This window comes from Spermophilus citellus, assembly GCF_964194105.1.
Source record: "Spermophilus citellus genome assembly, chromosome: 5".
Taxonomy (NCBI): Eukaryota; Metazoa; Chordata; class Mammalia; order Rodentia; family Sciuridae; genus Spermophilus; species Spermophilus citellus.
The window spans coordinates 19,315,214-19,340,660 of NC_138186.1; the positions used below are offsets into that span (position 1 = coordinate 19,315,214).

General features: G+C 34.9%; 1 protein-coding gene across 14 annotated transcripts in view; it reads right to left on the reverse strand.

Annotated features, from left to right (window-relative positions):
• Positions 1 to 25,447, reverse strand: part of FARS2 (phenylalanyl-tRNA synthetase 2, mitochondrial) — a 531,440-nt gene that overhangs the window by 401,206 nt on the left and 104,787 nt on the right. For 12 of the 14 annotated variants that reach the window (XM_081295218.1, XM_081295212.1, XM_081295211.1 and 9 more), the window contains one exon: positions 7,901 to 8,533. The exons of the other annotated variants lie outside the window; for them this stretch is intronic. In XM_081295218.1, the coding sequence (XP_081151344.1) occupies positions 7,901 to 8,515 (615 nt within the window). In that variant the 5' untranslated portion in view covers positions 8,516 to 8,533. The remainder of the gene's footprint in view (positions 1 to 7,900; positions 8,534 to 25,447) is intronic. 14 annotated transcript variants of the gene reach the window in all.

The window sequence follows — 25,447 nt, forward strand, 5'->3', positions numbered from 1 at the left end:
AATATCTAGGAGTGCGAAGTAGAATCACATGGTGGCTCCATTCCTAATTTTTTGAAGAATTTTGCAATCCCACCAACAATGTATGAGCGTACCTTTCTCCCCATATCCTCACAAGTATTTATTATTCTTCATGCTCTTGATAATTGCCATTCTAAATGAAGTGAGATGAAACCTTAGTGTAAGTTTGATTTGCATTTCCCTGACTGCTAGAGATGCTGAACATTTTTTCCACATATTTCTTGGCCATCTGAGGTGGGGGTTTTTGTACATCCCAGGGCATTCCATGGTTCCATATATTCACTCATCCTTAGTATTTTCAGACATTTAGCTACTGGATTCTATTTTAAAGACCAGGACTTTTTGAATATTCAACACAGGTCTTCTGTCAATTATACAAAAAGCAAATTTTCATTCAACATGTAGCTTGTCCATATTTTTATTTATGTATTTACTTCAGCCTGTCTCAACTTCATTTATGGAGCCTGTCATTAGGCAAGTTTACATTAACGTAGTCAACTTTAACACTTTTCCCCTCAAGGATTTTTGTACTTATACATTCTCACATTTCAGATATTATATTCTATCAAGGTGATAATGAAAATCTCCTATGTTATCTCCCAGAATTTTAGGGTCTTCCTTTCAAGAAATGGATTAATTTATTCAAAAATAAATTTTGCATTTGGTATGAGATAGACAATGAATTTTCCCTAGATGATTGTTTGAGAACAAATGATACAGAACGCATCATCCCCCACCTACTTAACATCACTTCTATTTTATAATAAGTTCCCAACTCTAAGAAGTGTTTCAATGTTCTCTATTTGATTAACCTTTTGCCACTGCTAAAGTATCTTAATAACTACAAAACTATAAATCCTAATACCTGAATAAGGCATATCTCCTTATACTTATGCTCTGCCTTTGAGTTTTAAAATTGATCCTTCAATTTTTCTAACTTACGCATTGGGCAGTTTGATCAGACTTACATAAAATGAACAGATTAACTTTACGAAATTACAATCTTTATTATATTATTTCCTACCCATTAAACTAAAAGCCTGGTATGTACCTCTTTCTTCTCTGTATTTTAATAACATTTATTGATTTTTAATTTATTTATTTTGTAGTACTAAGAATCAAACCAAGTGCCTCATTAATGGTAGAGTAAGCACTCCACCATTAAGTTACATCTCCAGTAATATTTGATAATTTTATCCATACGTACCTTCAGCATATTATATAATTCACACTGGGCACTTCAAAATTTTAGTAACAACTATAAATGAAATCTTTATTCTATTCTATTTTCTAATTGGTTATTACCAACAGAAAAGAAACACTAATTTTTTCCATATTCTTACATCTAATAACTCTGAGCTATCATTTAATTATGATGATTGATCTGGATATTCTATTAATTTTCTGAGTAAACCATCAAAACTTATGCAAATAATGCAGTCTTCACTGATGTTTTTCAATGCTTATAAATTGAATTTCTCTGTTTTACCACACAAACTAAAACTTCCCACACAATGACGAAAAGGAGCAATGACAGCAGGTGATTCTAACTGGTAGTTAATTTTGATAGAAATGTTTATAATGATTCACTATTAATTAGGATGTTTGCTGTCAGTGTTTGACAGATATCATTTAGAAAGTTCAACAAGTTCCATTCTATTCCTAGTTGGCAAAAGTTTTTATTCTGAGGCATTAATGTCGTGCAATGCTTTTTTAATGTCATAGGATAATTAAATGTCAAAAAATTCCTTTTTCAATATCTACTGAAATAATAAAATGCTTTTTCTCTTGTATCATTAATATGGTAGAATGTAATATATGCATAATAATGAGTAGGGTACAATTTGCAGATATTTCATCTAATTCTTTACATGTTCATTAAAAAAGAGAATGACTGATAGTTGATAAGATCAACCCTCTAACACCTTCTTAAACTGCTTTGGACATTAATGCATCTAATCTCATAAAATGAATTTAAATAGATGTCCATTTCTATTTTATGATACAGACTATACAAGTCTTTCACAATTTTGGTAAAAACTAGTGTAAAAATATCTGAAACTGATGGAGAAGATGCTACTACTTCTAGATTTAATTGTTTTTAGTTTTCTGTTGTGTGCAATTTGTGCTCTTCTCTTTATATGCCCTACGTTTTTAGAAATTCCTGATATTTGTCTGCCCTATGAAAGCAGGGGTGGTACATGCTCAAGTCAGGTTTTTTGACAGACAGGCCCAAGTGCTTTCCTTCTTCAATCTTGTTTTGTTCCTAAACTTATATTAGGAAAATTTCAAACACATGCAAACATAAAAAGTATAATGAATCCTTATGTATAAAACTCCCAGCTGATTTACAATTCACAACATTTCCTCCATCCTCAAATGCCAAATCCCCCATCCCACAATATTGTGAAAAAAAAGACACTGCAGCACTTTGCCCGCAGATATTTCAATACACTTCCCTAAAAGATAGAACTTTATAGAAATGTAATATTATCATCACAGCTGAAAAAAGTGGGAAAAAAAAAAAAAGAAAGAAAAAGAAAAAAACTCCTTAGCCAGGTACAATGGCACATGCCTGTAATCCCAGCGTCTCCAGAGGCTGAGGCAGAAGGGTTTCAAGTTAAAAACCAGCTTCAGTAGAATCGAGGGTCTAAGCAACTCAGCGAGACCTTGTCTCTAAAAAAAATACAAAGAAGGGCTGGAGATGGGGCTCAGTGGTCCAGTGCTCCTGAGTTTAATCCCCAGTACGAAAACCAAAAAAGCATAGTTATTTTAAAACATTCAGTTAGTGTTTGAATTCCTAATGGCCTCAAATGTTTTCTTTTTCATTAAAAATGTTTTATGTTAATAAGATCTACACATTGTGATTACCTGATCTTTCTTTTAATTTCTAGGTGCCATTTCTTCTTGTTTTTGTGAATTTACTTAAAGATATTGGGTCACTAATGCAGAACAAAGCTTCTCGAACTGACAAAGGGACATTTTTATATTTCCAATTGGTCATGAACTGAGATGGGGGCCCACTACACACAACAGGTACACAAACTACACTCATGCAACTCACAAAGAGCATTTAAGAACATCTGAAACCATCTACATGCTAACACAAAAAGTGCACGGACATGCTGGAGGAGGACAACTTGCACATTTATAAACACTCTGAAGTGCTTAAACATTTCTACTATTTACTTTCTTTTTAAAATTTTTTTATAGATTTTTTAAAGATTTTTGTTCTTTTTAGTTAAACATGACAGTAGAATGTATTTTGATATATTTATACACCCCCAAGACTAGGATCCTAATTAGAGTAAGATATACAACTATTTACTTTTCATTCCTATTATATTCTGCATATCTCATCTTGAGCAACACTGATATAAATTCCCCATAGTCTAGATTTAGATTTTTACATCTCTATGTGATTTCAGCTGTTTATCTGTCCTCTATATGTTCTATAAATGTGGGAGTTGAATCTATAACTTCATCAACTCCAACTTTTCAGGCAAGTCTTTACTGTTGGTATCATATTGTTCCATCAGAGACACAGAAGTGAGACTGACCCCATTTTTGAGATATTAGTACTCATTAATGAACATAAAATTAACACATTTTGCCAAAATGTCACTAGTAAATTTGGTGCCCAATGCTTATTATTTGAAAATATCCCTTAGGAAGATGTCCTTCTCTCAGGTACCACTGTGTCCCTCTATGACGTCAATTACTAACAGTACAGAACTTCTAGCTGTAAGTTTTAACTTCCCATCCTTTTGTGAAGATCTTGTCACCTAGTTGTGTTGTAGATGTTATCTGCACTTTTTTGTTTCACTGTTTCAGCTGATGTATCACTTGGAAACACTAGGGATATTATTAATAGGCATACCAACCTGTATCCTAGGATTAAAAAAAAAATTCCTTGTAGCATCTTAAAGTAAACATTGAATTCATTGATTTTCAGAGGTTCCAATGTTTTTAAATAAACACATTTAAAACTAAATATGCCAAAAATACCCTATTATCAACATCTCATTAGTTTTGCCTTTTTAATGCTATGACTGTATGGTTTAAGTAGAGTCTAGCAATATTCTCCATCATAAAGTGACAATCTCTCCCAACATACGAGCAATATGAAATGAGTATTTTCACTGTTGGTGAGTGGTAAGTAATACACAATTTAATATAATATTTCTCTACTCATGAATCTAGAGTTGTGAATTTCTTAAATTTATGAGGCGATGAAAATTTTCATCATTCTTTAAAATTGCTTTCTAACTACAAACTACAATATAGTCAAGCAAGCATAGATCCATGTTATAGATTCTTTCACATTTGTTTAGACTTCACCTATCAACGAATAATGGACAATTTATTTTAAATATTCCAAAAAACTATATAGATTTGACTCCTGGGTACAGAATATAAATAAACATCCATATGTAGACACAAAAAATTTATAAAAATAACAGGATTCATATGCACTCACATATAAATACAGTTTCATATTTTAAAAATAAAATGAATCGAGCTTTTTAATCATGGTTTTCAGATATTCTTTATCATTACTCATGTTTTCTGCTTAATCCACAGTGGTGGTGGGTTTTTTTGTTGTTGTTGTTTTGCTTTTTTTTTTTTTAACAAAAGTAAAATCTTCTACCATAATCAAGAACTTGGCAAATTCAACTTTTAATTCTTCAGTCTCACTTTATGTATTAAGGTTAAAATACTGCATACATAAAAGTTCATAATTTATTAAGGTTGTTGCTTGATATATTATACCCTATTTATCATCATTTCTATACATTCTACATTACCTAAGAACAGTACTGCTGTACCCATCTTCTTTTGGTAAGCATTTGCTGCATATATCACTTTTCCATCCTTTATTTTCAATATTAGGTGTCCTTTGTTTCAGATTTCTCTAAATATTTAATCTAGTAATGAGTTTCTTTAATTGCTAAGTTTAAACCATTTTAATTTGTAAATACTGATATATTTGAATTTATGCCTATATTTTTCATTCCTACTTACCATCTTCCTTTTATTTCCTTTATGCTGACTTCTTTTAAACTGACAAAGCTTTCTAAACTATTATTTTTTCACTGTATCAGTATGGAAGGCATGGAGTTAACTCAGTATCCTTTCCCTAAATGTGAAAACTTTAGCAGATTTTACTTATTCATTGCCCCTTCCAATTTGTTAGAGTCATTTGTAGTTTTCATTTTATCTTTTTTTCAAAACACAAAAGGGTTTTTCCCCCATGTTCAGATAAAACAATGTTTTGTCATAGTTCATTTCCTTTCTATGCGCATCACTGTTTCTTTGGCCCTGTAATTCTACAATTTTCTTCTTGCTGAATTACATATTATATTTAAATGATTACAAAGATTATTTAATAACAGGAAAGCTTTATAACAAGAAATAGACAGGTATGGTGGCAGACATTTGTAGGAGGCTGAGGGAGGAGGACTGCAAGTCCGAGGCCAGCCTGGGAAACTTAATGAGACTCTGCCTCAGAATAAAAAGTACAAGGGCTGGGGATGCAGTTCAATCGCAGCACACTGGCAAGTTCAATCCCCAGTATGTATGTACATGTGTATGTATGTATATGTGTGTGTGCATCTATATATGTATGCATGTATGTATATAAAATTCTATATATGTATCTGTATATGTATGTACATATATAAAATCCCTATCCACAGGAAAATGAAAAGAAAAAAAGAATTTCTTGAGGGTTAAGATTAGATCAGACTTAGAACCAATACTTTGAGAGCAGAAATTCTGAAACCACTATGTCTCTCTCCTCCCCACTCCCACTAATGAAAGAAAAGCTCCCCTTGGTTCTTAAGCAGGTGCCCCTTACAAAGCAGTTCTGTGGAAATCAAGAAAATACAGTAAATTAGGCAATGAATTCAGAAGATTCATGTTCCAGGTTTCGCTCTGCTGCTGACTGGCTGCACATCCTTTTGCAAGTCATTAAACCTTTTGAGACCTCAGATTCCTTATATTGAAGTGGAAATAATCTACCTCACACAATTTTTATTAAGAGCAGTAAATGAAACAATGAACTGAAAGCACCTTATCAAATTATAAGGAAATCAGACTCACATGCTCCTATGTGCAGTAATTTTTAAACTATAAATCAGAACACGCAGTAACTTTATCTGACTAGATTAGCCATGCATGTTCCCTGCTAAATTGGACTGAACCCAAACAAACATGAACCAAGGAAAGGGCTATTTCACCACCACCCTCCTATTTTCCATCTTCTGTGGTAGCCTGGATTTTCCCTCCATTAAAATACTAGTGTGCATCTCATAGACTTCATAGCCTTCATTGCCTCTCCCACAGCAGGCAGGCTTATAAACATCAGTGTGCACGTTCCTGTTTTATTTCTCTAATGAGGTAAGCTGGACTGCACACCGGTCCAATGCTGTGACCTGTACATCACATTACCGGCATCACAGCCCCTCTTGCAGATTAATTGTAAGTGACATTCTATCACTTGGTCATATTTCCCAGACTCTGACCTGTCTTTGTTCATTTCTTTTAGTTTCCTAATACATCCACATTCTTTTTAATAGTTATTATTCCAAATTTAGAAAACAGTCAATTATTCCAAGAAGTAAGACCACTCTAAGCTCCCCAGAGACGGCTCTGCTGGCCTTTTGGGAAGGCTAACCCATTGTTGAATTATCATAGATTCACAGGATATCATAGATTCACCTGCGGAATCAAGCAGAAAGAAAAGAGAATGAGGAGACAGTCTCATCCAGTCCTTCCCAGCTAATGACTTATTTAATACAATACAACAATGGTTATTTATTAGCCTAAGGTTCCTATACTATTTATTTTCATATTAACAACCAATTTAGCTTGTGTTTGCAGAAGGGAGTTTTGTGACCATAATAATTCCTCCTGTTCCCATGAGCAATATTTGGAAGGAGATTGCTACAAGAGTAAATGAAATACTTCCTGAGCCTACTTTAATTCTACTTCTTTCTCACAATGAAAATGGAGACATACGAATTAAGGATAAATGATAGAATTCTTTAGGAAATGGACTCAAGCTATTTAAGAATTTTTTATAATTTGCAAAAATGCATCTAATATATTGCACTAACAATATAACAGAAGCAAGGAGTTGAGTGTTTCTGAGAATGGCCAGAGTATTTGACTTCTTGACTAAAAAAGTTTTATGCACTCAAACACACACTTCAAAAACAACAGCAATTAAGACATTCCAAATCATCATTTCAATGAGAGTAAAGAAAGAGCTTAGGAATGAGAACACAGTTTAGAGTTGAAGCCAATACATCTCCAATCCCCTAAGGTATATACGAAGTTCATTATCTCTAACAGCATGAAGACATAATTAACTTCTACTAACTGAGAACTGAAATAACCTGACCACAGGTTTCAGGGTTGTATCTTTAGTCAATCTGGATTAAGAGTGAATTTGAGCCACAGACTATCCATTCACAAGCCATAACTTGGAGAAAAGCAGGTGAGTATTGAGAGAAAGGATAAGGTCAGACAAGAGAAAACAATATCTGATTTCTGAAGTTATATTAATAACAAATCTGCCATGTACAATGGAGGGTGAGAAACCATGTACAAAAGACATCATGAAAAATGGATGCTTCAGGCTAGGGTTGTAGCTCAGTAGTAGAGCGCTTGCCTAGCACATGTGAATCACTGAGCTCAATCCTCAGTATCACATAAAAATCAATAAATGAAATAAAGGTATAAAAAAATGGATGCTTCACTATAGCAAAATAAAAATCAAGAATGATTCTACCAACTTTACTGAGATAACCTTTGTTGACATTAGCACAAAATGTAAATGATGTCCTTCAGAAATGAGAAACATCTCAAGACTCACCTCATGCTGGGAGAAGAGCCGAACACCCTCCAACTGGTGGAAAACTGGGTAGTGCTGGGAGTCAATCTGGTCACGCCGGTAGACATCACCCACCACCAGGAAGGCATCCAGTCCTGCATGCACCAAGTCCCACTGGTGTGCAGAAGTGTGTGCTCTCAGCATGTGAGTTCGATTCAGGTAGTAATTGTCCCCCTTCTTCCTGCTGGGGTGGTGAGCTGGGATGAGCAGGCTATCAAAGTTCTGCCAGGTGGTGACCACCGGACAAAGGTCATCATAGACCGAGAATAGTGGTGTCCCAGAGCGGCCCACATACTGCTTATAGAAGTGCTCCTTCACTCTCTCCTTGATCAGCCACAGAGGGTGGTGCTGCTGGTTGTGCAGGTTCCTGCCAACTCTGGACAGGACCTTCTGGGTGAGGTTGGTATGGTCATCCTGAGGGTAGGACTTGCCCAGCAACTCTATGACACTGTCTGGAGCTCCTTGAGCAACAAACTCTGATGCAGCCGGCCTGGAGCCCCACACTTGATGCCGATGGCTTCTGCTGACAGGACTGATCTTCCTCACCAGGTAGACGTGTGCATGGGCAGCCCTCCTGAGAGCCGAACAAACCATCATAGAAACTCCTCACAGATTCTGGAAAGAGCACACATGCATAGCCCAAGTCAGCTTTCACTCTCGGAAAACTGTTATTAAGTCATTGTCGTCAGAGCTATTCAGAATTTGGGATTTTCATGGCCGGCCTGCCCTGGGACATCTACCACAGAAGCAGAGTTCATTATATAACAGTTGGTCCCATAGCAAGGCACCAGCCACCATGGCTGGAGATTAAGCACTGGAGTCTTTCAGACCCACTCTAATGCCCAGAGCAGGACAGCAAGGCAAGGCCCAGTGGTAAGGAATTGTGACCTGGGGCTAACAGGGTCATATCAGCAGGCTGTTTGCACTTGGAGCTACTAAGCACATTCTCAGAACCTGATGGATTTACTAGGTTTTCCCAAGCCCTATTTTCAGAAGTGCCGGGCATCATCCACAATTGAGAGTCAACCAGGTGGGTCTCTCACATGCAGGAGAACACCCACAAGTAGAAAATGAGAAGTTATTTACTGTTAGCCCTGGGACAAGCTATTTCACTGGGAACACCAAGTTGCTCTTCCAGCCTGGGAAAGAACATGTAACAAGGAAAAGACACTCAGGAGCTTCCATCAAACCATACTAAGAGCTTTCAGCTGGCCACAACAACATAAAAATTCTGCAGCCCCATAAGCATATACCAGAGGCAGACAGATAGAAGCCATCTTGGAGAAGTGCAAGAACTTGAGTGTGGAGACACCTTTGAAGCAAAAGTTTGATCTAGAAATGTCTCATAATAAACATACAATGGACTGGTCCTGTGAAATTTCCTACCAAATTCAGAGGCACTATAAGGTTACACTGTGGAGCCTAAACTGTCAACTCTGCCTCCCAATTTTAGACATAATCCAAAATAAGAATTCTAATAGCTCCTTCCATCTCAAAACATCAGAAAGAATAAAATTTTCACACTTTAATGTCAGCCTTTGTTATTCCACTGATAAAATTTTATGTATTCATTTGATGGATCTCCCCCACTTGACTGGAAATTGTATTCTCCAGTGTACTTTTCTGCATTGTTTTTATCAAATATATTATAATGTCTCAACCTGAACTATCCATGCTACCATTCTGTATTTTGATTGTAGTCTTTTCCATTTTTTCTCCCCTTCTATTCTTAATATTATCTCTCCTTTATACCTTCATTCCCAACTCCACCCACTTTTTTTTAATATATTTTCCTCTGTAGTTGCTTCATAAGAATTGTGTTTTGTTTCATTTTGGTTGCTGTGGAGCTGAGAATGGAACATAGGGGCGCAGTCACTGAGTCACATCACCATCCCCTTCTGCTTTTAGTGCTGAAACAGGCTCAACCCAGGTACCCAAAACATTCCTTCTCCTGTGCTGAATGCTAATAACAGGTGTGTTATGCCTGAATTTTTTTTTAATGTACTAAAATTTTGTAGTGATTGGACCTATCCATTGTGTTTGCTTCTTTCTCTCTTCAACATTATTTTATACTTTCACACTCTCCCATCTTATTCCTTTTGCCTTTAACCCTGCCCTCCTATGACCCTGAATTATTTTTGGTTTTTTCTGGGATTGTTTATCAAGTGTGTATACATGACTTTATGTGATTTTTATTTCTTGCAGGTATGTGTAAGTGCATTCTGTTTTTTAATTTGGTTTTTCTTTTGCTGGTTTGTTTAGGTTTCTATATTTTTTTAATTTATGCTTTCCTTGAGATTTATTCATTTTTCCTATTATTCTGTGTGCTGCTTAGCTCTTTATGTTCTACTTTGCTTTTTTACTTAGACTAGCTAGCATAATTTTTGGGTTTTTTTATTTTTAATGGGGAGTTCATTGATATCTTCTTTAGGATACTGTATTAATCAGATTTACACATTATATCTTTTCTTCCTTCTATTCTCTTTTACCTCACACACTCTTTTTTTCAAAAACCCACAATTTTTTCATCTTGACTCTCTTCCTTATCTCTGTATTTTCTTTGTTTTCACACACCTCTTCTTTCTCTTTGATTTGCATGCTCCATGTAGAATACAATAAAAATTCACTTTTTAAATAACAATCTATTACCCTGCTTCAGTATATTATCCCCTTATTCCACATTGGATGCACCAGAGTTGTAGAAAAAGTTTTAACAGGTGTTAGAACTTATTAGTAGATGGTTTGCTCTTAAGTGTTTACAAGTGATAATCAGCTCCCCTTAAAAGGTAGTTAAGTGACTGATCAAAACATGGAGAACCCAGACCCTCTGACAGATATTGGAACACATAGACAAGTGAAAGCAGTTTACTCAAAAGTCTTCTAGTCAATAGGGGGAGGAAGATACAATGCAGCACACTGGCAAATATCAACACAGAAACAGAGGAAACATGAGAAAGCAAGGAAATGAAATGCATCTAAAAGTCACTGAATCCTCAGAAATCAAAGTGGACAAAATGGAAAAGAATTCAAAAAGTTAATAGTTAAAATCATCAAGGAGCTAAAAGAAGCTATAAGAAACAAACTAAGAAAGTACAGGAAGTAAAAGATCAATCGCCTCAATAAAGACAGAGAAATTCATAAAAAGAACCAAACAGATATTTGGAAGATAACAATCAATAAATTAAGTTAAAAATTCAATTCAAAGTATGAACAACATATTAGACCATGCAGAAGACACATGATCTAATATGGTGTGGTGGTGGGGTCTGAAAATGGATCAAAGACCTAGGAATTAACCAAAAACACCACGACTATAAAAAAAAAAAATATGGGTCAACATGTTTTCAACATACTGGCACAAGCAATAACTTCCTTAATAAGACACCTAAATATTACGAAATAAAACCAATAATCAATAAGTGGATGTCTTCAAATGAAAAACGCTTCTACACAACAAAGGACATGATTAAAGAGTTTGAGGAGGGGCCTAGAGAATGGGAGAAAACGTTTTCCAGCTATTCTTCCAACAGGAGATTCATATCCAGAATATGTAGAGAACTCAAAAAATTTAATGCCAAAAAAGGCAAAAAACCCAATCAAAAAACGTGCAAATGCCAAGCAGAAAGAAACGTGAGCAGTATGAAACAACAAGGAAAGAAAGGACCACAAGCAATGCAGGTCAACTCAACTTTAGAAGAGGTAATAGCTGCAGGAGATGGAATGTCAGATAAAAAATTCAGGAGATACATGCTTCAGATGATCTGGAGTCTCAAGGAAGACATTAGACAGCAAAATCAGTCAATGAAAGATCACTTTGACAATGAATTACATAAACAAATCCAAGAAGCAAAAGATCAACTATACAGGGAGATAGAGGTAATAAAAAACAAACAAACAGAAATCCTAGAAATGCAGGAAGCAATAAACCAACTTAAAAACTCAATTGAGAATACTATCAGCAGAGTACAACACTTAGAAGATAGAACATCAGACAATGAAGACAAACTATTTCAACTTGAAAAGAACGTAGACAGCTCAGCAAGACTGTTAAGGAACCATGATCAGAACATTCAAGAAATATGGGATAACATAAAGAGACCAAACTTAAGAGTCATTGGGATACAGGAAGGCATGGAGGTCCATACCAAAGGAATAAACAATCTATTCAATGAAATAATACGAGAAAACTTCCCAGACTTGAAGAATGAAACAGAATCCCAAATCCTAGAAGCCTACAGGACGCCAAATGTGCAAAATCATAAGAGATCCACACTTAGACACATTATAATGAAGATGCCCAGCATACAGAATAAGGAGAGAATTTTAAAAGCTACAAGAGAAAGGAAGCAGATTACATTTAGGGGTAAACCAATCAGGATAACAGCTAATCTTTCAACACAGACTCTGAAAGCTAGAAGATCCTGGAATAACATATTTCGAACTCTGAAAGAAAATGGGTTCCAACCAAGAATCGTGTATCCAGCGAAATTAAGCTTCAGGATGGAAGATGAAATTAAAACCTTCCACGATAAACAAAAGTTAAAAGAATTCGCAGCTAGAAAACCATCTCTTCAAAACAGCCTTGGCAAAATATTTCAAGAAGAGGAGATGGAAAACAACAATGAAAACCAACAGTGGGAGGTAGGACAGTAAAGGGGGGAAAATAATCAAAGAGGAAAACAAACCATGTTTAGTAACATAAATAAACAAATATGGCTGGAAGAACAAACCATATCTCAATAATAACCCTAAATGTCAATGGCTTAAACTCACCAATTAAGAGACACAGGCCAGTAGAATGGATCACAAAACAATACCCAACAATATGCTGCCTACAGGAGATGCATTTGATAGGAAAAGATATACATAGACTGAAGGTGAAAGGTTGGGAAAAATCATATCACTCATATGGACTTCGGAAACAAGCAGGAGTGTCCATACTCATATCAAATAAAATAGATTTCAAGCCAAAGTTAATCAAAAGGGATAAAGAGAGACACTACATACTGCTCAAGGGAACCATACACCAACAAGACATAACAATCATAAATATGTATACCCCAAACAACAGTGCAGCTATGTTCATCAAGCAAACTCTTCTCAAGTTCAAGAGTCTAATAGACCACCATACAATAATCATGGGAGACTTCAACACACCTCTCTCACCACTGGACAGATCTTCCAAACAAAAGTTGAATAAGGAAACTATAAAACTCAATAACACAATTAATAACCTAGACTTAATTGACATATATAGAATATACCACCCAACATCAAGCAGTTACACTTTTTTCTCAGCAGCACATGGATCATTCTCAAAAATAGATCATATATTATTTCACAGGGCAAATCTTAGACAATATAAAGGAGTAGCGATAATAACATGCATCTTATCTGATCATAATGGAATGAAACTGAAAATGAACGATAAAAGAAGGAAGGAAAAATCATGCATCACTTGGAGAATGAACAATAGGTTACTGAATGATCAATGGGTTATAGAAGACATCAAGGAGGAAATTAAAAAATTCTTAGAGATAAATGAAAACACAGACACAACATATTTGGAATCTATGGGACACATTGAAAGCAGTTCTAAGAGGAAAATTCATTGCTTGGAGTTCATTCCTTAAAAAAAGAAAAAACCAACAAATAAATGATCTCATACTTCATCTCAAAATTCTAGAAAAAGAAGAGCAAAACAACAGCAAAAGAAGTAGAAGGCAAGAAATAATTAAAATCAGAGCTGAAATTAATGAAATCAAAACAAAAGAAACAATTGAAAAAATTGACAAAACTAAAAGTTGGTTCTTTGAAAAAATAAATAAAATCGACAGACCCTTAGCCATGCTAACAAAGAGAAGAAGAGAGAGAGAACAAATTACTAGCATACGGGATGAAAAAGGCAACATCACAACAGACACTTCAGAAATACAGAAGACAATCAGAAATTATTCTGAATCCTTATATTCCAATAAAATAGAAGATAGTGAAGGCATCGATAAATTTCTTAAGTCATATGATCTGCCCAGATTGAGTCAGGAGGATATAGACAACCTAAACAGACCAATATCAATTGAAGAAATAGAAGAAACCATCAAAAGACTACCAACTAAGAAAAGCCCAGGACCGGATGGGTATACAGCAGAGTTTTACAAAACCTTTAAAGAGGAACTAATACCAATACTTTTCAAGCTATTTCAGGAAATAGAAAAAGAGGGAGAACGTCCAAATTCATCCTACGAGGCCAACATCACCTTGATTCCTAAAGCAGACAAAGACACTTCAAAGAAAGAAAACTACAGACCAATATCTCTAATGAACCTAGATACAAAAATCCTCAATAAAATTCTGGCAAATCGGATTCAAAAACATATCAAAAAATTGTGCATCATGATCAAGTAGGATTCATCCCTGGGATGCAAGGCTGGTTCAATATACGGAAATCAATAAATGTTATTCACCACATCAATAGACTTAAAATTAAGAAACATATGATCATCTCGATAGATGGGGAAAAAGCATTCGACAAAGTACAGCATCCCTTTATGTTCAAAACTCTAGAAAAACGAGGGGTAACAGGAACATACCTCAACATTGTAAAAACCATCTATGCTAAGCCTCAGGCTAGCATCATTCTGAATGGAGAAAAATTGAAGACATTCCCTCTAAAATCTGGAACAAGACAGGGATGCCCTCTCTCACCACTTCTGTTCAACATAGTTCTCGAAACACTGGCCAGAGCAATTAGACGAAAGAAATTAAAAGGCATAAAAATAGGAAAAGAAGAACTTAAATTATCACTATTTGCAGATGACATGATTCTATACCTAGAAGACCCAAAAGGGTCTACAAAGAAACTACTAGAGCTAATAAATGAATTTAGCAAAGTGGCAGGATATAAAATCAACATGCATAAATCAAAGGCATTCCTGTATATCAGAGACAAATCCTCTGAAATGGAAATGAGGAAAAACACTCCATTCACAATATCCTCAAAAAAAAAATAAAATACTTGGGAATCAACCTAACAAAAGAGGTGAAAGACTTATACAATGAAAACTACAGAACCCTAAAGAGAGAAGTAGAAGAAGATCTTAGAAGATGGAAAAATATACCCTGTTCATGGATAGGCAGAACTAACATCATCAAAATGGCGATATTACCAAAAGTTCTCTATAGGTTTAATGCAATGCCAATCAAAATCCCAATGGCATTTCTTGTAGAAATAGAGAAAGCAATCATGAAATTCATATGGAAAAATAAAAGACCCAGAATAGCAAAAACAATGCTAAGCAGGAAGTGTGAATCAGGTGGTATAGCGATACCAGACTTCAAACTATACTACAGAGCAATAATAACAAAAACAGCATGGTATTGGTACCAAAACAGGCGGGTGGACCAATGGTACAGAACAGAGGACACAGAGACTAATCCACAAAGTTACAACTATCTTATATTTGATAAAGGGGCTAAAAGCATGCAATGGAGGAAGGATAGCATCTTCAACAAATGGTGTTGGGAAAACTGGAAATCCATATGCATCAAAATGAAACTGAATCCCTTTCTCTCGCCATGCACAAAAGTTAACTCAAAATGGATCAAGGAGCTTGATATCAAATCAGAGACACAGAGTCTGATAGAAGAAAAAGTTGGATACGATCTACATACTGTGGGGTCGGGCCCCAAATTCCTCAATAGGACACCCATAGCACAAGAGTTAATAACTAGAATCAACAAATGGGACTTACTCAAACTAAAAAGTTTTTTCTCAGCAAAAGAAACAATAAGAGAGGTAAATAGGGAGCCTACGTCCTGGGAACAAATCTTTACTCCTCACACTTCAGATAGAGCCCTAATATCCAGAGTATACAAAGAACTCAAAAAATTAGACAATAAGATAACAAATAACCCAATCAACAGATGGGCCAAGGACCTGAACAGACAATTCTCAGAGGAGGACATACTATCAATCAACAAGCACATGAAAAAATGCTCAGCATCGCTAGCAGTCAGAGAAATGCAAATCAAAACCACCCTAAGATACCATCTCACTCCAGTAAGATTGGCAGCCATTAGGAAGTCAAACAACAACAAGTGCTGGCGAGGATGTGGGGAAAAGGGTACACTTGCTCATTGTTGGTGGGACTGCAAATTGGTGCAGCCAATTTGGAAAGCAGTATGGAGATTTCTTGGAAAGCTGGGAATGGAACCACCATTTGACCCATCTATTCCCCTTCTCGGTCTATTCCCTAAAGACCTAAAAAGAGCATGCTTCAGGGACACTGCTACATCGATGTTCATAGCAGCACAATTCACAATAGCAAGACTGTGGAACCAACCTAGATGCCCTTCAATAGATGAATGGATAAAAAAAATGTGGCATCTATACACAATGGAGTATTACTCTGCATTAAAAAATGACAATGGGAGGGAAGAGGGATAGGAAAGAGGAAGAACTGTGGAATAAAACTGATAAAACTGTTCAAACTGTTCTTCATACAAGTATGAACATATCTGAATGCATTCCACTTTTATATATAATACATCAATTTAAAGAAATATGAGGAAGACCAATAGAGTAGACGAATAGAGGATTGTGATTTGGGGAGAGGAAAGAGGGCAGTAGTTTAGATTGAAATGGAGCAAATTATGTTATGTATATTTATGAACATGTTGAATTGAATTCCACAATTATGTGAAACTATAATGCACTAATAAAAACATAATGAAAATTAAAAACAATTAGACAGAAAAAAAAGAAAAGAAATATGCTATATGAAATACACAGGACACCCTGAGAAGACAAAGATCCCAACCACAGTCACACTTCTGCGTGCTCTTCCATTTCATCCCATCAATAATGCGACGTGGTTAAGTATTATTCTGAACCATGTAACAAAAAAAAAAAAAAAAAAAAAAAAAAAACTAAAGCCCAAACAGCTAATGTAATTTGTGTAAACTCCTAATATGCCTACCCATTACAGGAAAGTCAGAGTTCTGAACAATTAAGCACTTCTCAAAGGCCCTAGAATGTTCAATTCAAATTCTCTTTTCAATTTTCTCCCTGAAGCTTCTATCTTACAAGTCAAACCCACATCGATGCATTTAAAATATAAATATGAATGCTTGAATAAATAAATCCAATAAAACTCATTGGATTTGATGCTAAAAAAATGAAATAGTTAAAGAAACACACAAAAAAGTAGAAAAATATTTGACCCAAGAGCCAAATCCAACCATGGCCTATTTTTTTTGTTAATATAGGCCACTGGAACTCAGCAAAGACTATTTGTTTAGATATTGGCCAAGGGAGCATTTTAGACACAAAAGCAAGATTTGATAGTTGTCAGGGAACATTTGATGCACAAAGCCAAAAACACCTGTGATCTGCTCCTTTATGTAACAATTTTGCTATCCTGTTTTGGCTTAACTCACTGAAAAGTTCTTCTGCCCATTCATAAAGTCTTCCTGTTCACAAACACAGAGTAGACTGTGCGGCCACAGAAAGCAGTCCAAGAACAACAGTAAGTATTTTTGTATCCATATAAAAGAGAAAGTGGGCAACTAACTGAGACAAGGCAATAAGGATACAATTTTACAGACACACACTCGGGTTTGATCCCAAGGCAAACCTCTTTGGTGCTATGTGGATACGTAATTTGATCTTTTTGTAAAATAAATTCTTTACCTATAAATTAAGAAAATAATACCTAACTAATAGTGAAAGGATTAAAGTATATCCTATCCATAAGATACTTAACTCATTACCCAGCATATAAGAGATCAGTTGAATTAAAAGTTAGAAGTGACCCAGACATTTCCAGAGATCAGATAACAGAAAAAATTACATCGCTGTTCACTAAGAGTCAACTCAATATGGATATTTTGTTTGTTCAGATAATTTTCTGTGTTTGCAGTTGCAGATGGATTGGATTTAAGAAAGTTAGCAATAGATGAGACAGCCAGGTTGTCATTTACATGAGACACTCAGAAGTATGGTTTGAGAATGAGGTAAGAAAAGAGTTCCAGAAATGTAAACCTAGGAAGTAATCTGTATATAGAAGAGTTAATGTCATAAGAATGCATAGGAGGGTTAGGAGAAAAACAGAAATGAGCAAAAGGCAGAGCACTTGGAAATCATCATATTTAAGGGGAAAGTATATGAATAGTAAGATGTTGAAGAACAGAAGGCTTACCATTATCACAAAACAGGGAAAGAGAAAGTCTAATAGAAAACCAAGGCTTTTTTCTTTTTTATGAAGGTAGATACTCTCTATGTAAAATATTTAACATCTATTATTATTATTATTATTATTATTATTATTATTATTATTATTTGCTATCTGTCTTCCTGCTAGATTTTCTGGTTCCAGAGAGTAGAGCATGCAATGCAAACGCATGCACCTCTGGGTCTTCACATTTTATATCCTTAGCACTACCCAATGAGTAGAAGCAGACAAAGAGGAGGAAGAAGAGGAAGAAATGAAGGAAAACTGGTCAGCAAGGTCAAAAGAGACAAAGACCCAAAGTAAAGAGCTATTTAACAATTCACAGAGTAAAAAGATAACCTAAGAGTTGGGGGACAAAAAAAGGTCATGAAAATACATACATTTTATAGAGGTTAATAGCAAAAATACATACAAAAAAAAAAAAACCTCCAACAATTCAATAATAAGAAAACAAATACCTCAAGTTAAAGAAATGGGAAAAGGATCTAAATAGCCAATTCTCAGAAGACTTATAGCTACCCAGCAAAATATGAAAAATGTTCAAAATCACTAGTCATCAGAGAAATGCAAATCAAAACCACAATGAGATATTATCTCACATCTGTGTTATCATCAAAAAGACAAGATTAGAAACTGTTAGTATATGGAAAAAGGAAACCCTTGTATGCTGTTCATGAGAATATAATTTGTAAAAGAAAAATAGAAAGTCTACAACCAAAAAATGATTCCTGAGACTTTTAATATACAAACTAACTTCTAAAAATCACATGTAGAGTGCACCTTTTATATTAATAGAAAAGATATTCAGTGTTCGGCAGAATACAAAAATAAGAGAAACAGAAAAATGAAGAATCAGAAGTCATTTAATACAAAGCTAATATTTTGCACATTGAAAAAAAGAAGATGATAGATGTCATTCCCAAGAACATGTAGCCAATTACAGTCAGAGGTGTGGCCTCTTCCCAGGTAAATGTTCTTTCCCTTCCAAGTCACTACTACATACTCTTCCTGACTCCACCACAAACTAGCAGAGTTTTGTCATCTTCAAACCAGTAAAAGGACCCCGTCAGGCCACTGTGAGGATTATGTGGGTAAACAGATGTAAGCCCCTAGAACAGCGCGGGCACATAATAGACACTCCATAAATGACAGCTACAATCACTACTAAATTCACTCAAGCACACTGGACATCAACTCCCTGAATCACCCTGTACAATAATGGCTAAGACTAAGAGGTGAGGAGAAAGTCAAGACCACACTGCCTCCATGAAAGGGTTGCTACATACCTTCTCCACAGTGAAGTGAGCAGTATTTTCTTAACTCCCATGCTTTGACTGGCATCATTAGTACCACCCTTCCAAACTTTAACTATTTTACCACTCTTCACATCCATTAGGCAAAGATCTATGATACGAGGGAAATGGCATGGGTGCTAGGAGTCCATCTTGTCAAACCCCATCTTGTCAACTGTAAGCTGTGTTCTTCTGTAAATTGTTTACTTTCTCTGAAACTTGCTTCCTCTCTAATTCTCAAAATGAAAATAACATCTATTTTACATCATTTGAAATGAATGTGAAGGACATTACACGTATCTTGAAGGAACATAAGAGGTGATTAAAATGACTCTTCAAAGTCAGCTGTCTAGAATGTCCAAACAGTGGGCATGTAGCTCAGGTGCACTTGTCTACAAGGCTGTTTTTAAGAAGTATTATTCAAAATGGTATATGATGCATCTGTTATGGTCATGGATGACACTTAGATTCTTTTGGTAGTTTCGGTTTGGGCAAAATTGAGAATGCTGTTAAACTTTATTTACACCTATAAATCTAGAACAGTGACTAGAACTGGTAAAACACAGAAAAAACGTTTGTTGTTAGAATGGATGAATTATATAATGGTTTCAACAGTCCTCTCAATCTCCTTCACTCTTGTGCATAAAGGAAAAACTAAGCAATACATGAACTCTACTGGACTGGTAGCTTGTCTGGAGCACAAGTACCTTATTGCAAAGAGTCAATGGTAAGCCATCATGACCCACATTAGGTCACGACATAAAAGTGATCAAGCATGTTCCAAAACCTCAGATGCAGTACTTCATGGTTTCCATTAAGAAAAAAATGAAGCTTGGCTGAGACAACACACACTAATGCATTTTACTCTACTAAAAGATGGTGGGAAAATGGCCAACTTCATTAAATTTTCCTCAAAAAAAGGCAAATTGAACATATGTTTCTGTTCCTTCTAACTATCATGAATACAAAGAAAATGTCTATAAACAGACAGCTTCGTTGATTATAAGTGATAAAGTTTCACTGGCATAACCTTTCTAAGAAGCAATTCAGCACTATCAAGAGACTTAAAACTGTTCATACACTTTTGAAGGATAATGACACTTCTAGGAATTTATCACAATGAAATAATTTAAATGAAGTCCAGTTAAACAAAAGGAAGTTTCATTTCAGAATACTTATAATAGAAAAAATTATAAAAAATATAAATGTCGACAAACAAGAAAATGATTAAGAAAATTATAGCAGTTTTACAAACATAATAAACTAGTACAGCATCATAAAATATGATTCCAAAAAATTTTAATAATAAAATTATATACTTGTGATAAAAAGGATATATAATTATAATATGACCTTATATATCAGTCTAAGCAAATACATATTCTATATAGAAACTGTGGGAAGAACTATGAAATAATTAATTGATAGCAATTATCTCTTCAAAATAATAGAAATTATCCTTATACCTTTTTTCCTACTTTTTACTTTTATCTAAATTTTCTGAATAAGCACATCTCTTATATTTTAAATTTTTTATTTTAAAAACACTGAATTACCATTATAAAAAAAAGATATTTCAAAATATCTGCCAGGTTGAGCTCTACACATTCTGAAGCCTATATTAAACCCATTAATATCAAGAAAAATGCCCATATAAATACAACTTTGCTAAAGGGAGTTTAATTAATTGTATTCAACAACCAGATAAGCAATTATTTTTCGTAAGAATGCAGGTGGAATGGTTGGCATACAAAACTTCTTAGCCTTTCCAATTCTCTTTCCCTAATCATAAATCAACTGTCATAAGCACAGTGCCAATTAGTCCAATGCTGTGTTTTTGAAGAAATAGGAAATTGATAATACCTTCTTCTATTCCAAATATATGTATCTCAATAATATCCATAGAAGAAATCTTTAATACATGTCAAAACTAAAATGATATATTACTATTTAGTACAAAGGAACTATCTCTAATGAATATGTTATTAAAACTTCGTTCAAATTTTACCTATGCTATACACGTGGTTCATTAGAGAAGTAGAACACTGGTATTGCTATCATTGTGGTACTCATTGGCCTCATTCTGGACTTCTAATGATGGTCAGAGTACATCCTGTTCATATGATGAGCCAGGGCTTTGATAGAGATGGTCTTGTAAAAGGCTTATTCTAGTCTTCTACCTCTTGAACTCGGGTTTCTATCCAAACAGCATCTTCTGAATTGAGTAATCTCTTGCACACTATCACTGCACACTGTTTAATGTCAGTACTTGAGTGACAACATATTTCTCTGCATAGCTTGGGGGTATTTTTCACCTGTATTCATGATGTGATGGTCATCATTATCACCACTCTCCTCCTACTTACCTGAACTTCATAAAATTTCAGCAATTTCCCTATCATTCAAGGCTCACATAAGAAGTACATTATTATAAAGTTCAGCATTTGTCCAACTCATTATTTTGGCTGATAGACATTTAGCATAAGAAGAGAAATGTGACACCTTTTCATTAGTGACATGAAACCGTTCAATGTCTTTTTCACAGGTTCACTTTCAAACATCACTGTAACATGAAGTCAGTATGAAATATTAACTAATGTTGATTTATAAGCCTCATTTCAAGCATTAGTAATTGCATAAATAGCATTTTCCCCTGTGTTTTATTTCATTTTTATGTAAATTTTTTTATTTATATATAATATCAGAATGCATTATAATTCTTATTACATATATAGAGTACAACTTTTCATATCTCTGATTGTATACATAGTATATGCACACAAATTTGTGTCTTTATACATGGACTTTTGATAGTAATGATCATCACATTTCACCTTCATGAATTATCCCATGCCCCCTCCCTTCCCCTCCAACCCCTCTGCCCAATCTAGAGTTTGCATATTCCGCCCATGCTCCCACTCCCTATCCCACTATGAATCAGACTCCTTATATCAAAACATTCAGCATTTGGTGTTTTGGGATTGGCTAACTTCACCTAGCATTATGTTCTCTAATTCCATCCATTTATCTGCAAATGCCATGATTTTATTCTCTTTTATTGCTGAGTAATATTCCATTGTGTATATATGCCACATTTTTTTTATCCATTCATCTATTGAAGGGCATCTAGGTTGGTTCCACAATTTAGCTATTGTGAATTGTGCTGCTATAAACATTGATGTGGCTGTGTCCCTGTAGTATGTTTCTTTTAAGTCTATGGATACAGACCAAGGAGAGGAGCACCTGGGTCAAATGGTGGTTCCATTCCCAATTTTCCAAGTAATCTCCATACTGCTTTCCATACTGCAGAATTTCCATACTGCACCAATTTGCAGTCCCACCAGCAGTGTATCAGTGTACTTTTTTACCCACATCCTCACCAACACTTATTGTTGTTTGTATGCATAACGAAACCTAAAGAATGAAATCAAAGAAGACCTTAGAAAATGAAAAAATCTACCTTGCTCTTGGATAGGCAGAATTAATATTATCAAAATGATCATACTTCCAAAAGCACCATACAGATTTAATGCAATTACGACCAAAATTCCAAGGACATTCCTCATAGACATAGAAAAAGCAATCATGAAATTCATCTGGAAAAATAAGAGACCCAGAATAGCTAAAGCAATCCTTAGCAGGAAGAGTGAAGCAGGTGGCATCACTATACCAGACCTTAAACTACACTACAGAGCAATAGTAACAAAAACAGCATGGTATTGGCACCAAAACAGACTGGTAGACCAATGGTACAGAATAAAGAACACAGAGACTAACCCACAAAACTACAATTATCTTATATTAGCAAGGGTGCCAGGAACATACATTGGAAAAAAGATAGCCTCTTCAACAAATGATGCTGGGAAAACTGGAAATCCATATGGCACAAAATGAAATTAAACCCCTGTCTCTCAACATGCACAAAACTAACTCAAAATGGATCAAGAACTTGGGAATACAACCACAGACCCTGCGTCTAATAGAAGAAAAAGTAGGCCCTAATCTCCATCATGTCAGATTAGGCCCCACGTTCTTAATAAGACTCCTGTGGTATAAGAATTAAAATCAAGAATCAATAAATGGGATGAACTTAAAACTAAAAAGTTTCTTCTCAGCAAAAAAAAAAAAAAAAAAAAAAAAAACCAATCTGTGAGTAGAGAGCCTGTATCTTGGGAGCAAACCTTTACCTGTCACACATCAGATAGAGCACTAATCTCTATCTATATATATAAAGAACTCAAAAAGCAAAATGCCAGATAGATAGATAGATAGATAGATAGATAGATAGATAGATAGATAATCAATCCAATCAATAAATGGGCCAAGGACCTGAAGAGACACTTCTCAGAAGATGATGCACAATCAATCAACAAACACATGAAAAAATGTTCATCATCACTAACAATCAGAGAAATGCAAATCAAAACTCACTCATAAATAGCATTTTTAAGGCTAAATCATTTCACGTGGTCTTGAAACCAAAGGAATCTATAGAAAGAACTTTTTTTTGTTATTTGTTTTTTGTTTGTTGAGTTTGTTTTGAGGTGCTAAAGATTCAATCAAAGAATGCGCATTCTAGACAAGTCATCTACCACTGACCTACAGCCCAGGTATTTTATTTTATATTTTACTTTATTTGGAGACAAGGTCTCACTGAATTGCCCTGACTCATGTCAAACTTGTGATCCTCATGTCTCAACCTCCTGAGTAGCTGAGATTACAGGCATGAGCCACCTCACCAAAATTGGTTTTTAAGGTAAGCAGACTTGTTCTTCAGGGAACATAAAATTCCCTGGTCATCAAGCTGAATTATAGAGGTCACGTTTTTATGAAATCTAATACCCAAAAAGTTACTTTTCACAAAAGTTGAAAAGTAGCTGAGTGGAGCCTAAGAATGACCAATTACACCTGTCTTCCAGTCCAGCTTGTCTTAGTGAGTTTGTGTTTCTGCTACAACATTGGACTGAACTAGTCAAAAAATATTTCGTAAGCCACATATCCTTTCTTATATAAATAATGAAGGCTAAATAAATTGCATGTCTCTTTCAAACATCTTGAAGTAGGTTTTCTGTCCCATTCTCTGGCAACTTCAGTATGCCTGCAACACCAGTATATCCAAGAACATTCAACTGAGGGATAACATGCTTAAAACTAACTGGTACCTTTTCATTGATCATCATTAAGTCTTCTAAAAAATGCGTACCAATACAAAGCTATTTCATCCGGCAAATTTATTATATTTAAAACTGCAGTTTCCTATAAATATCTTCATCTCATCAATGAGATTTTTGGTTACATTTTTATAAGCAAAGCTTTTACCATAGATTTGTTAAAATCTTATACTATGATTGTTAAATTTCTATGATCTCAGAATATTCTTTATTCATTTTTGACATTCAGTTGTATCTGATATGTTCTGAGTTATACCATAAAGCATACGCCACAAACAGGTACACTTTCAATTCTTCACTAACCAATCCTCTCTATTTGTACACAGTCACCATCTTTACTTTTTCACTATGTGATGTTTTCCTACTTTTTATTAGCTCCTAGTCATCAATGTTACTGTAAATATTCCAAAACTTGTCTTTCTAATTCCTTAGGTTTATAACAAGTCTATTCTGTATACTATTCTATCTTCTACATTTCTGATAATTACAGATTTTTCCAGTCCTCTTTTGACTTTTACCCACAGGTTATAGCTCTTTCTACATTTTCATAATGCAAATAAATTCAAAGTCACACTGCAAATTCAAAGTCATATATATATATATCAAAAAAACAGGGTTGTGACTCAGTGGTAGAGAGCTTGCCTCGCACATGTGAGGCACTGGTTTGATCCTCAACACCACATAAAAATAAACAAAATAAAGATATTGTGTCCATGTGTAACTAAAAAAATTTTAAAAAAATAAAAAACCAGTAGAAATCAGCATGACCATTACCAGCAGGGATACAATTCACAAGTCAAATCAGTTCAGATCTTACACCAAAATAAGTTTTGG